This window comes from Pipra filicauda, unplaced genomic scaffold, assembly GCF_003945595.2.
Source record: "Pipra filicauda isolate LSUMZ 115617 unplaced genomic scaffold, ASM394559v2 scaffold366_size716523_pilon, whole genome shotgun sequence".
Taxonomy (NCBI): Eukaryota; Metazoa; Chordata; class Aves; order Passeriformes; family Pipridae; genus Pipra; species Pipra filicauda.
This window is the reverse complement of record NW_024104494.1, coordinates 550,651-565,610: the sequence shown is the minus strand read 5'-3', so window position 1 is coordinate 565,610 and position 14,960 is coordinate 550,651. Positions and strand designations below refer to the sequence as shown.

The 14,960-nt window shown below is 44.4% G+C and overlaps 1 protein-coding gene across 2 annotated transcripts in view; it reads right to left on the bottom strand.

Annotated features, from left to right (window-relative positions):
- CDH2 (cadherin 2) overlaps positions 1–14,339 on the bottom strand; it is a 118,352-nt gene extending 104,013 nt beyond the window's left edge. The window contains exons 1-2 of one of the 2 annotated variants that reach the window (XM_027731326.2): positions 14,085–14,339; positions 2,140–2,254 (exon numbers count right to left, since the gene is read on the bottom strand). In XM_027731326.2, coding sequence (XP_027587127.1) covers positions 2,140–2,254; positions 14,085–14,324 — 355 coding nt within the window. In that variant the 5' untranslated portion in view covers positions 14,325–14,339. Of the gene's footprint in view, positions 1–2,139; positions 2,255–13,364; positions 13,933–14,084 lie in introns of those variants that run through there. The other variant, XM_027731323.2, reaches the window with a different exon arrangement.
- Positions 14,340–14,960: the final 621 nt, after the last annotated feature.

Below are 14,960 nucleotides of genomic sequence, written 5' to 3'. Positions count from 1 at the left end.
CTGCATGCTTATGTGTAACCAGCAAATTATATGCTTTTAAGCACATCAGAATTTTCAAAAGAATTAACCACTGCAGAAATTCAGTTGAGGAAACGGTGGCAGGAAAAAGACTCCCCCAGGTCATTTTTCAACCAGCTGATATGGTGTGATACATAGCGTTTGCCTCATACAGTGTTTCCAATTCTTACTTCCCTAAAATGCTATGCATTTTAATACCATTCAAGGACAAACCAACAGTCATGCTTCACTCACTTCTGAGAAGCAAGGGAGGGGACTGTGGGAATGGCACGAGTAATGAAAAAGGAAGTCAGTCTGTCATCCTATGTTATTAGTTGAGATTCAGCTAATGCTGGTCAGTCATTATCATCAGGTTTGCATGAGCAATACCAACAGATAATTAGTGTCCAGTCCACTGTGTTTCCTGGTGGAAAAAGAAAGGGGAGAAGTTGCAGAAAGGGTCTTGATTTCATAGAATGAAGAGAACTTTCACAAGACAGAGTAGATCTCACAACTTGTGTGATCTCCATTTTAAGACAAACTGACAGTTAACCAGTAAAAAACACGTGGTGATTTCAAGGTGGCACCTTTGGCAAGCACTTGTCTGCTGTGCTGTGTGTTCCTGTTTCCACCCCCATCCATGTTTGTTCATCGCCCACCAAGGAGTTCTCAGTGCTGATAGCTATTGCAAAAGTCTATAGTAGAGCCATCTATTAACTCCCATTTGGTGGGAAAGTGAGGAACATTCTCTTTCCTTTTTATTATTTTCTCAATTGGCAGAACATTTACTTTAATACATAAATTTCTAAGCTATCCTTTAATAAAAGAAAAGTCTGTGGTGGTAGAATATATTTCCTTGAAACTGAACAGAAAAAAACTTTAACAACTCAAGTTTAAATACACACTAAAGCTAATCGATTCATCCCGCACTCAAGTTTCCATTATACTTCTAAGAAAGCACAAAACAGGTCTGTAAAATATAATTAAGGAGAGACTGCTACATACAGCCTGTAAAGTCAAGACTATAGCTTTTATTTCATTTGTTTTGCAGGCTCATTAGAATTTTTTTCATTTAAATATCTTGAACTGTGTAGCCAAATTTATATATGAAAGAAACAACAAATTAAACTAAATTAGCCCTTATTTAAGCTGTTTTTGAAACCATCTAAAACTGATGTTCTTAGTTCCACAATTTCTAAATTAGATTTAAAAAAAATTATGTTACCAGTTCAGAAAGCAGACGAATTAATGCACATTTTTTAAAATGTTGTACTTCTGCAAACTTGTATACTGAAACTCAAGTGGCTGGGAAACCTAGGAAAGATTCAGAGCATGTGCCTCTGTGTCCTACTCTATCCCTGAAAAATAGAGACACAAGAAGAACAACGAACTGTATTCCCAACCTGGACAACCCGCGGGCAGATGTACTGACCGCAGGGCATCCCCGGCGGAGGCAAGGGCTTGCACTCACCAAGCACAACGTGAGCACCAGCATCCTGAGCCTGGGCACTGTGCCATTCAGATGCAGGTAGGTGCCAGGGTGAGAGAGCAGCACGCTGTCTATGAGACAGCCCTGGCACTGCTTCTTACAGAGCCTGCAGTGCTGCAGTCACTGACCGAGGGCTCACAGACAATCACTCTCTCATGTTGCTGTCTGTCCTGTTACTTGCTTTTCATAGGTGTCTCTTCTCAGGTTGCCACAAAAAAGCAGTAAGGGAACTGTCTCTGCATTAATATGAGTGCTAGGACTGGGTGTAAGTGCAGTATTTCTATGAAAGATATAACGCACAAAGAAAATTTTCATTGCCTCTTCATCATGCATACTTGGGCTCTAGGTATAGACTGAAACATCAGTGCGAATGATGTGCTGAGAATGAGAATTAGTGGACAACAACAGGAAGTCCTCCAACATTTGGAGTTTTCAAATTACAGTCAGAGGTGCATGTGCTGCCATTAATGCCAACAGATTTTCCAAGTCCTATGACAGTAATCAAAAAATAATCACAGAGCAGCTGATGTTCTTTCCTGCACGAGTTTCTGCCCTATTTAAGGATAAAAACGCTTCAGAGTGATTTATGGTTAAAATTAGAGGAACCAAAGAAAAAAATAATAACAAAATCAAAATATGCTTTCTAACCATACCGTTGAGAAGAGGCTGTCCTCCATGTACACTCCTTGACACCACTGCACTGTGAACATCTTCAGGAAACCCAGTCTTGCATGACATATCTTCTTCACAGGTTGCTTTTATCGGTGCCTGAAACATAAGACAAAATTTATGTAATACTTGCAACCCTCATTCACCAGAGAAACATTCGGGTTGGCATGTACTCCATTTTGCTGCTGTCTTGTACAAGCAGAATCTTTGTTTCTGAATGCCTGCAATTAGGACCGCGAGGGCAAAGGGTTAATCTTTCTGATAACTGGAATGGAAGGAACAAATCCCACTTGTCTGGTAAGATCTAAATAATACACAATCTTGATTCTTCTGACAACTGAGCATTTCCACTAAACCAGCCATCAAGACTGAAGGGGAATCATAAGGGGAACAAAAACATTCCTTCCTCTGGAAATAAATGTTGCACAAAACCCTTTGGCAACTTTTTCACAGACAGATAACTTGAGAGGAATGACTTCAACCACTGCTTTAAAATGCTTTATTTAGAGTATTTCTATGTGAGGTTGTACCAGAACAACTAAACCAAGATAAAATGTTACATTTGCACTACGTTAACATTTGTGTTAGCATTCAAAAAGATACCATATAAAGCCAAATGTTTCCAATGCAATCTCCTTCCATTTCAAAGGGACATTAAGTTAAAAGCAGAGCAGCTCATTATCAAATCTGCACAACAAGGGTAGAGCTGAGCCACTGAAACTGTTTTTTCTCTCACTTGTTAAGAAAGTTTACCTTCAAATCACAGTCTTAAAAGAGTTTCATAAATGTCTTTTTATTAAAAAATATAATACAGCATTTGGAAACTTGTTTTTTCTGTATCTTCCACATTCAGAAGATACTTCTGATAGCTAAGCTATTTTCCAGGACAGTTCTGTGGCAAAGGACTTTTCAGTGGGTTGTTTTTGTCTCCTTTCAGTGCTGCATAAGACAACAGCCCATCTTACATGTGAGTACCTAACGATACATGGCAAAATCCCTTTCACACTGCACAAGGCAGACAGACCAGCTCCCACGCCAGCCTGGGCTGAGATACGTACAAGAAATCGCGAGAGCCCTCGCACAATCTCAAACATGCCTACGTGCCAAATAAAGGCCTATCCACATGCATGCCCAGATGTAGTACATGGTCTTTGAAAGCACAAGCAACTGTGCCGCTATGTCATACTTAAATCTAATCAAGACTTAAATTAGATTTTCCTTTTTATTTTCTCAGATGGTCTTCCACCAAGCAGACCTGTTCAAGGCCATGTAAGCACATCTGCATACACTTGACAAAGAAAGCCCTATACGAAAAAGAAAAAAAAAAGGACAGAGAAAGAGGACAGGATGATGTTATTCACCAATTTACAATAGTAATTTCAGGGAAAAAGAGTATTAAAGCAGAGGTGGGACAGGAGCACCTCAAACCACAAGGGTTTCGTCACGGAAAAGGGACTGGACAGAAGCATAATCTCTCCACTGATATACACATGGTCAAGCTCAGCCTGCCAAGCCCTACTAGAATAATTTTATCACTAATACAAGGAGGCATTTGTAACACACTGCTCTACATTAACACCAACACATTCCTAACTGTGCAACTCAACACTCACACTAGCAAAAATTAAAAAATTTAAAAATTTACTACATAACTAGCAAGTTAATTCACTATCCAGGTAAGTGCTCAGTGAGACAACTTCATAACTATCGAGTTTCAGGTTAATGGAAACTGTGGTGTGGATTCACTTGTGACTTAACCTCTACAGAGGTATCTCCCCATGTACAATTGCTTATGTACTTGAAAATGTTTATATGTGGACCCTAAAGAGAAAGCAAACATAAAGCAACAGTTTAAATTACCATGGGACTATGTTACCTGCAAAACTGGAACTTGGATCTGTAGCTAAGCCCAAACAGTCTATTTAAACACTGAGTTTTTAAGATAAAAAGATGGTAAATCAGAAATAATTAAAATTCCAACTGCCAGTTTCCTCAGCTTTAGAACTCAAATCACAAGTTTGATAAGGTTCCCATACTTTGAAAGAAAAATAGTAAGAGACTCATTTAAACTACTCTACAAAAGATGATGTCAAAGTAAATGTGGTGGAAAAGAAAAAAAAATAGACTTTCGTGGTATCATTGATATAAAAAGGTACTGGGTGGTTTGGTGGGCAGCTGAGGAGACAGCAGGATTTTTAACAAGTCTGCACCCATGTGCCTGGGAATCTTTCAGCCTTTCCAGTAATCTATATGTACTAAACAGCTCTTATAAACTGAAACAATGCCCACTGAAACAAAGGCTGGGGGACATGAATAGAGAGCCTTCTTTATTCTTTCATTTGCAGCCATCGATTTTATCCAGAAACAAAAGACTGTACTCTGCTCTCCAAAAACAGCCCTTTGTAAAGATTGTTTCAGAATGAAAACACAAGGGAAAGAAGAATTCAAATTTTCAGCAATTCTTAATTGCCCTATGTTAAGCGTTCTGAATTAAGTTGAAGTTGCAACTTCAGACACACCAGGTCATATCGAGTTCAGCCTAAGAGTACTTCAAGATTTAAAGCATTTTAACTCCAAGCAAAGGAGGATGCTGAAATATTTTTATCCCCTTATCTGGGGCAAAAGGTGAAAGCTAATGAAGATCATGATTACAAATTACATTATTGTAATTTACAGAGTTTTGTGTGACTAGTACAATTCCCAAGACTGTTTCAAACATAAGATAATATTACTAGTACATTCATCTACAGAAGGACTCTACTCAAAAAAACTCTGTCTTTTAAGATGGAAAGCAATTACTTTAGCTTGTACCCACATAAAACCTACTCAGTGCAGTTACAAAACTTTAAACAAGTTCAGCACTTGGAAAATTCTCCTCTCAAGTGCTGACAGACTTTGCTAGAGCAAAATAGAGTTACTATTGAAAAAGTATTCTTCTGCTTTCCTCATCGTTTATGACTTATTTAGTCATTTTTAGCTGCAAAATGAGTAATAAGCATTACTATCTTCAGATGCTAGAGAGCTAACACCTGGTCAAACATGGTGTCAGATCATGCATATAAACTCAGTACTGTAAAATCTCAGATTAAATGCAACACACAAACTGCAATTTTGAAGCATCATGATGTAAATTAGAAGTCCTTTGCCAAAACTGTTATTCAATCAATTAAAAGAATTCACCGTTTTGATATACTTAGACAGTTAAGTTTGCAATTTTGATACCGTGCTCCTCACTTTAGTTTCATATCTAGAAATCTGTGTTTTAATTCCAAGGTTATATTTCAGCTCAGTTTAAAAAAAATAAATTACAAAACCACCACAACAACCTGTTGACAATCTCAATTTTATAATTCTAAAGGATTCACATTTACATCTTTTTCTAAACATCACCAGTAGAAGTTTTCCAATATGGGCCTCACAGTTGTGAAGTTTGTAAACTGAAATAAAAATAAAGCCAAGCAGGATTTCTTCACTAGTCTTGACAGTTCTGGATTAATAACCCTTTCCAATTTCCATAGTTTCTAAAAAGCAGACATATTTAAAATGCAATTCCAAACGTCTGGAAACATCCGTTTAAAGAAACATCTATTTCAAAATGTAAGCTCACCACTTCCGAATATGCCATACACCACAGGAGTTCAATAGTAGCTACATTAATCTGAAATATCAAAGTCTCTGTTCTTCAAAGTCTCTTCTTCTGCATGTATTACAACATAAGATTTCTTAATAGCAATTGTACCAAAATGCAAGGGAAGTTGCTTTTGAAAGACTGCTTTCTTTTATAATCAATGTAATTTACTCCTATAGGAAAATAAGCCTAGGTAGTAAAATGAGAAACAGAGGGGTATGCACCAGATAAAATATCATACTATAGAGTATAATTGAACACAGTACAGCTACTAGTTGCCAAGTCCAGCCAATTCACCAGGACATTATTGTATGAAGTTCAAAACAATGTCTGACATAATTATATGTATGACTAAGCAAGAACAGGGTATTCGAGCTTTTCCTCCTTAATAACCAATATTAATTTGCAGTTATGACAGTAATACTGAACTTAAGCACAGATCACAGAAACATTTGTGACTGTGTTTAAAGACTGGGTGTTTCTTCATTAATTTGAAAGGCAGGATGGTACCCAATACTCATTTGCAACTTAGGTTGCAACTCTAGAGATTGTCCTGTCCATTTTTAGTTTTGTGTAGAGACATTATCTGACACAGTGGGATATGCTGTAAAAGGTGGGTGTTATTTCATAGCAAGTTTCTACTTACTGCCATAAGGCATACAAAAGATACTCTGCAGGATGACAGAACATCTCTGAAAAGCTTTAGATGCTAAAATTCAAACTGTTAAGCAACTCTCTTAAATCTCCAACTTGCTGCAAAGAAAAGCTGCAACAGTTTATACCCCCACAGTACTCAGTACTTCAGCAAATGTAGTCAAGTATAATTTGTTTTCAACTGTAGAGTGCAACTGAAGCAAAAGAAATGTGCCTTTCATTCAAATTGTTCAGGAAGCCAAGAGCTTCCAAAGTGGGTGCCAGGCTACATCCTCCCAGAGGTCATTCAGTTACACCAGAAAGGGTTTTCGTTAGGCCATCTTCACTTCTACTTAATGCTCTGTTTCATGAACCACAAGATTTAGATCAGAAATTAAACCAATACTTACAGCTCTCAAGCACCTCCCCCAAGTGACAAAATCTGCAACATCTGTGTTTTAAAAGAAAGTTGTTTTAAACCACCAAAGGTTCATAGAATCATAGAATGCCTTGGGTTGTAAGCAACCTTAAAGATCACCCAGTTTCAATCCCTCTGCCATGGGCACGGACACCTTCCACTAGACCATGTTGCTCAAAGCCCCATCCAGCTTGACCTTGAACAAGTTGAAGTATGGGGCATCCTCTACTTCTCTGGGCAACCTGTTCCAGTGCTTTACCACTGTCATAGTAAAGAATTTCTTCCTAGTATCTAATCTAAACCTCCCTTCTTTCAGTTTGTAGCTATTCCCCCTTGTCCTGTCACTACATGCCCTGGCAGAAAGTCTCCCTCCACCTTCCTTGTAGGCTCCCTTCAGATACTGGAAGGCTGCAACAAGGTCACTGAAGCCTTCTCTTTTCCAGGCTGAACAATTCTCTCACACTTTCCTCATAGGAGAGGTGTTCCATCCCTCTACTACTCATCTTCATGACCCTCCAACAGGTCAATGTCCTTCCTCTGCTTGGGACCCCAGAGCTGGATGCAGCACTCCAGGTGGGGTCTCATCACAGCAGAATAGAGGGGCAGAATCACCTCCCTTGACCTGCTGCTCACAGTTTTGGTGCAGCCCAGGATATTGTTGCTTTTCTGGGCTGCAAACACACCTTGTTGGGTCACGTCCAGCCTCTCATCCACCAGCACCCCCAAGTCCTTCTCAGCAAGGACTCTCAACCTGTTCATCTGCCAGCTTTACAAAACATGTTCATAGCCTATTCTGTTAACTCCAACTGAGAAACAATGTTCATTTGCTTTACTAAAAAAGAAGACATTTAGTATATCCCACATAGTTCAAAGCCATCACCCGATATGGACGTTTCCCCTCCCTCAACTAGGAGAACATGGGAGTGCTGCATCTTTCAAAACACGTGGTTCTTCAAGTAAGTCACAGTTCAGAGTAGGGTGTCTTAAAATTTCAACTGCAATAATAAAACTAAATAGAATTTCTGTAAGTCTAAGCTACATTGTTTTTATAATAATAAAAACATCTCAACCAAATAAACCAGTCCTGTATTGGACCATACATTCTAATTTCTCTACAAGAGGAAATGACCTCTCTCTGATTTGATAATACCCATTGTATTGCTCACACTGAACGTCTCAGCACATGAAAACTGCTGCTAATGTGTACAGGAGGATGCTGCTTTTTCCTGAGCTTTGGGGAGGCCTTGCTGGGCCTCTTTGGGGGGATCACAAAATCTTAACTATGTCTTCAGCTGCTGGGTGATAATTATATGCTAATTATAAGGAATGGAAGAGTCCCTAGAGGAGTCTGTTGGTAAAAATATATTTTTTAAATATGTCAAGGAGTGCCTAGAGGAGAGGATAAATGCGCCTTTTGGAAACATGATATTTAATTAAATACACGAATACTGACTAAAACCAAATAGTTTAACTGAAACACTGAAAAGATTTGGCAGTGATATACCTTCCATCTTGGAAGCTGCTGATCTTGTATCTGTTTTCATAAACCATTTAAAAATAGAAAGCCTAATTTCTCTTCTTTATTCAGACGGAGCTCCCATGATCTTTCAACGAGAACTGCAAGATCAAATCAAATGATGAATCATGCAGACTTGGTTATACACCTCTCAAGGTGAACTGCAACATGGCCTGACATCTGGGTGAAAAAGGTCCCTCTCAGCTCATCTCACAAACTACAAACACACTTTAGCAAAATACAAATCTTCACTAAATTCATCCTGCAGTAACGTACAATACCTTTCTTTCCTCTCAAGACTCATTTCTTTGTATACCAGTATTAACTTGGCCAATGAGCAAGTCCCAGTTCAGTGGTACGTGAGAAGTACTTTACCACTGCTACTGTAAAAGACATCAAGTATTCGTTTTGCTTTTATTACTCTTCACTCTGACATGTCTCACTGCACCTTACGTACAACTAGTGCCACTGGGTTACTGGAAGTACACAGGTATTCAGCAAGGCCACTACAGGTTCCTCCCACACTTTGTAACAAAAATCTAAAATAAAAATGCCAGGGAACCTTTGGGGAATGGATTTATGTTTTGTATGTATGTATACACTGTCTGAAATAAATTAAATTCTCCTCCTAACGGGAGCAGTGGTGAACTACTGAAACTACTGCAAGTTTTCTAAACTTTTTTGTTAATCTACAAAAGCATTTACAAAACCAATGAGAAACAGAAAGAGTTTAACTGGCAAATTATTCTCTAACTCAGGCAGAAAAAGCCATTCAAAAATTCCTTCTCCTTACCACATGATAAAAAGTCCCTTACACAATAGTGTCTGTACTGAGTAAAAATAACTTTACTCACAGCTTCCTCAAGCTATTTTTAAATATACACATGCAACTCTGTCACAGCTAAATTGTCTCATGTGTTAGTATTCAGCTATTTAAAAAACTAATAAATTAAATTATTGATATAAAAGCATCAATGAAACTAAGAAAGATAGAACATGACAGGGTTCTTCCAGTGATGTTTCTGGGAGGTCCCCCAACTTCTGGGAGCAGAAGGGAAAACAAGGGATAGAAAGTTTTTGAATTGCACACTCTTGACTAGATGTAGTTCAAAAATATGGTAATTTGAGACAATATTTTAAAACCTGGTATCAAAACTATACATTCATCTTCCTAGCACGCTAAGCTGCATGCCTAGGTAGCAGTACTACCCACGAGGAGAGAGAGCACTAGAAGGCTCTCTAGAAAACACATATTTATTAAAAATACATAAATTGACAACAGAAGAGAACATAGACCTTTGGTTATGTAAGCAGTATATGTATTCCTGAGCTTGCTATAATATCTGGCCAGACAATTAGAACTCATTTAATACACAAAATTATCTCCTGCTTTGTCAACCAATGATTTAAATTCCAAAACCTCGCTGCTGAATTACGCAACCTTATCTGTCCTATAATAGATGCAAAAAGTAGTTTTTAGAAATTATTGTAACAAAATATATATTTAAATAATATATTCAGTTTAATATCCAAAGAGATAATTGCAGAACTGAAGGAAAAAAAGTATCTGAATTTTGAGGCTGTGTCAGTGGTATCACTATCACCTAGACCAGAGAGACAATGATTAGAGAGCTCTCTGCTGCAACAGCCTGCCACATTTAACTTTTCCAATAGATTCTTTGAAGACAAAGTAAAACCAGAACAGAAAGATCTACTTCCAAAAAGACTGAGGTACTCACATAGCTATCCTGGTCTGGGGCTTATGAGATGTGTTATAAAATGCATTCAATTCATTTCAGTTCACTTTGTAAGGAGTTAATGATGTTGGAGTCTGTTAATGGGGTTGAAAATCAGAAACATCCTAAAACTTATGTTTATACAATTGTATATTTACTGTATTACTTAAAATAGACTGATAAAAAAATATCTAAGACACAGGTATATTGTGAGAGACAGAATATGTAACCACAACAGGAAATCTCGCTGCCACTTCTTCATAAAACCACATTAATATTTCTCATCCCAATTCTGCCAGCAACTACTGCTGGTGCTGATTACTAGAGGGGTAGAGGTGGAAAGAAACGCCATTGCCGAATTCTCAGCTGAGGCAGCTTAACGGGAGTGTCATTTAGGGTAGTAGCTTTATCACCTGGATACATTCGCTAAGACCTGGAAGATGACCAAAATTGCCTGCAGAGGGTAATAACTTATGTCCTCTGTCATCATAAATCGAATTCAAACCTGTCACCTAAGCTCCAAAGGCTCCAAAACTGCTTAATTGTTTACTTGCTTTTGATTTAGAAATGGACAACATCCACAGAGTGCTTCAATCACCTTATATGTTAAAAAAAAATTATTCCCTTTTTGAGCACAATTTCTACTCCCCTTTCCAGTTTATTTCTAACAGTATTTTCATTCCTGTAAACTCATGCTAGCTTTCCCATTCCTTCTTAAATCCTGCTGGACTGGAACTGTTGTTTTAGCCAGAAAAACAAGACTCACTCCTTTTATCCTCTTTTCTGTCAGGATTTTTTTCACATAATACTCTCAGACTCATACTGATCTGCTAACCAGCAAAATAAAGTGCAGTTTTCATTCTCTTCTGTCTTGAGCAGGTTACATATTGCTAAAACTCTAGAGCCCCGTTTCCTGTACATAAACAACATCCACAGATCTGCCATAAAATCTGATTCCAGTTACAATCTCTCAAGTAATTCCATAATGTCAGCTTTTCTACACCACTAACAAACAACAAACTGATTAGTAACTGTAGAAAACAAAGGTAGATAGCAGTTGTGTTGCACAGAGGAAAAACTAAGCGGAAAGGTTCAGCATTTCAAAAGAACCTGACACAGATAACCTCCTACAAACCAAAACTAGTAGGTGCGATGACAGGGGAATAAAAAGTTAGCACTGCACCTAGCTTGGGAAGGTTCTCCGCAGTATGCGTGAAAGAAGAAGGGGAGAGGAAAAAAGAGCTTTTAAAATGAAAGTGTCGTACAGACACAGGTCTATAAATCTGATTTCATACCCAAGTTCCAATTTTGTTACACACTATTAAAAATCAACCCTAACCTGATTTAATGGATACCCAAACAAGGGGGAAATTGGATTCCCCAACCGTAACGTGCCAGTGACACTGAGTGATACATAAAAGCAACACGGTTAGCTCCTGTCCTTAATTCATAGCTTGTGCTTCAATTTCAAACCTGCCTTGGGTAAAAGAAAAAAAAAAAAAAAACCGGAATAAAAGCTTACTGCAGATTTTGTGCTTTAAAGATTTATTGAGATAGGAAGACTAAACAGAACTGAAAGCACATACAGTAAACAGCACATAAGGACTTTAAAAAAAAAACAACACAACCCAACATAACAACAGCCGGTAAGTGGCACATCACAAGTTTCTGAACAGGGTGGCTGCTCTCACATGCAGCCGCTCATGCCCAGCCGGATACTCCCGTGTCACGCCAGCCAGCCTGCCTTGCGTCCCCCTAAGACTCAAGGGAAAATCCTCGTACCTCGCCTGGTGCAAGTCATCAGCCCCCGAGACAGCCTCAGAAACTGCGGGAGGGACTCATTCGCCTAGGGACCCGTGAGGGGATGGGGGTGTCAGAGGGACGGAGAAGCGGAGACGGGCGGACGGCCGGGCTCCTCCTGCCCCCCGCTGCGGCGGAGGCGGCGGGGCCGCACCATGGACAGTGGCTGTCGCCCGCCGCCACCCCCGCCCTGCGCCAGCCGCTGCGGGCTCGGCGGGAGGGCGCCCTGCCCGCCCCAGCACCCCGGCCCCGCTGCCGGCCTCGCCTCAACCCGCTCCCCCGGCCCGGCAGAAATGCCCCAACCGTAAATACCATTAAGAGGCGATGATCTGCGCCATCTGTCCTTCGGACTTACCGCCCTCTCCACCCCCGGCGCGGCGCCGGATACGAGCTCAGCCAGCACAAAGCGAACGGGGAACCCACCGCCACCCTCCCACCTCCGCTCGGGGAGCTCCGCGGGCTCCGCGCCCGCTCCGGACACCGCGCGCTGCCGGAGGGGAGCCCAACCACCGTCCCGCGGGCATTGCCCTCGCTGCCCCAACCGGGATCCATTTTGTCGTCTCCTCGTTCTCCCCCCCCCCAGCGTCCCGGCAGTCCTATCTCGCCGCAGACCCCTACTTTCTGCACCCCACGGGGAGCACATCGCGGCTGGCGGTGCCCGGCGCCTCCCCGCGTCCCGCGACCACCTGCCCAGGACCCCGTCACTCGGGACAGAGCCCGCCTGGAGGGCCCCGGCGAGGCAGCAGCAGGACTCGGATAATAATAAATTAAACACTTCGGAGCCCGAGCCCGTCCCAGTGGAAATTCCCGTTAGCGGCAGGGGGTGGGGAAGCCCAGCGCCCAGGCGGAGGCTGATTAAATTCTTCCCGGGAAGGGATTAGTGGGCACGGGAGCAGGGGGTAGTCGAGACGCGGGGGCCGCCCCCTTCCCCGCACTTCTCTGGCACCCCCGCCCGCCCTTCCCCACGCGGGGCGGGAGAGTGGGATGTGCGCTCCGTTCCCCGCTCCGTTACTTTGTCCCCCGCGCTCATGGCGGGGCCGAGCTCCCGTGCTCCTGCCGGCCGCGCGGGGACCGGCCGGCCCCCCCGTCCCGCGGCACCTGCTCTCCCGGTAGCGAGGGGGGGGAATCCGCGCCCCGTCACCTCTCGCGTCTCGGGGACCACCCTCTCCCTCTCAGCCGGCCCTGGGCACGAGCTCCCCTGTCTCCCCGGAGCGCGGAACCGGAGCCCGGCGGGGCTGCCCCGAGCAGGTGGCTCCGCGCAAGCGGCCACAAGCCATCGCGGGGCACACCGGCAGCGGGGCAGCGGCGACTGCCACCTTCCCCGAACCCCTCCCCGAGACTCCCCCTCCTCAAAGCGGAGCCTGCCTGTCCCCCCCCCCTCCCATTTGCCCCCCGGCTCTCCCGCCTTCCCCGGGCATCGCCGCCCGTAGGAGAACAAAGAGCCGCAGCCCGGCCCGCTCCCCGCCGGCGGTGCTTACCTGCTGCAGGGCCGCCAGCAGCATCAGCGCTAGCGGCGGCAGGATCCGCGGCGGCGCTCCCGCTACCCGGCACATGGAGGCGAGAAGGGGCGGCGGCAGGGCGGCCCCCAGCAGTTCCGGAGCGCGGCTGGAGCCCGCGGAGCGGGGCGAGGGGAGCGGCGGGGAGGGTCGGGCAGCGGCAGCTGCCGGGAGCTGCGGTCGGCGTCTGCCCCCGCCTGCCGGAGCCGGCTGCCGCTCTAGCTCATGGGCAGCGATGCAGCGGAGGAAGAGAGAGACGGCAGAGAGAGCGGGGGGCGGAGGATGGATGAAACTCAGCTCTGGGTCAGCCTGCTTGTCTCTCTGCCGAGCCCCCTACGCGGTGCAGAGGGTGGGCAGGGAAGAGGAGGAGGAGGAGGATGGGCGAACAAAAGGCTGGGAGATAAGAAAGAAGTAGACGCTGCTGCTGCTGCGAGGCCAGTGCGGTGGCGGCTCCCTTCGGCTGGCTGACTTCCCCACGTCTGGATCGTGCCCACCTCGCTCCTCCCGCCGGTGGCCCTCAGCGAGCTCGGGCAGGCGGCTCCTCTCAGCGCCTCAGCCCGGGCACGCCAGCACCGCCGCTTCGCCGGCCCCAGCCCTGCTGCATGCTCGCCCCGCACTTTCTCTCTCCCCCTCTTTCTTCTCCTCCCTCCACCCCTCCCCCTGCAGGCAAAGCCCTCCGCCGAAGCACAATGATAACAATACCCCAGCAGCCTCTGCCTGCCGTGCGCCTGTGTACGCGCTCGCCCGGTGCCTGCCTGCCTCCCTGCTGCTGGCAGCTCCCTCTTCCCCTCCCGTCGCTCCCTGCCGGCCGCACGGCCAATGGGAACGGCACGGCAGAGTGAGCGCCGGGGAAATTCGCCGCTGTGCCTGCGAATAGCGCTGCCCCTCCTCGGTCCCCGGAGAGCGGGCGCTGAGGGCAGCGGGGCAGGCGCCAGCGCCCATTCACCCTGCAACACCAGCAGCTCAGGAGCGGGGGAGCGAAATAAATTCCAACCCACACACTTGGTGCACTGAAATGGTTTGGGGGGGGGGGGGCGAGAACTTGCTGGGGAAGGAAGGAGCTGCCGTGCTCGGCAGGGAACAGTCGGTGCAGTGAGAAGCTGCGGGGGCGCCGCTGGTGCTCGCCCGCTGCCCGGGTGCTGGCGGCTCGGCAAGTTCCGCTCAGCTGTTACTGCTTAGCTTTTTTTGTTTTTCTTAACCACCTCCCCTCCGTATTTTTTTTCCTAATCTACCTGCTGAATTTTATCAGCAAATGTTTTCAAAAGCTTGGCTTGTCCATAAACGTCAGCGTGTGGAAGAGAGGTGGGAAGTGCTGCTGAGCGAACAGTTAGAGAAGCGAGTACCAGTGCTGGATCATTTGCGGAGCTGGCACAGATTTTCTCTCGCCCATAGGTCAGTCGGCGAAGTTGTTTTGTGTCCCTGCATCAGAGCTTCCATCCTTGGATATAATAAGGGGAGGATTTGTAGGCATTGGCCCCTAGACAGTCTCATGAAGTAGTGATTCAAAATGGTGCGTTATTTATTTTAAGGCATCTTGTTTTACACTTGAACTTGGAAGCAAAATACTTCCTCCCCCCG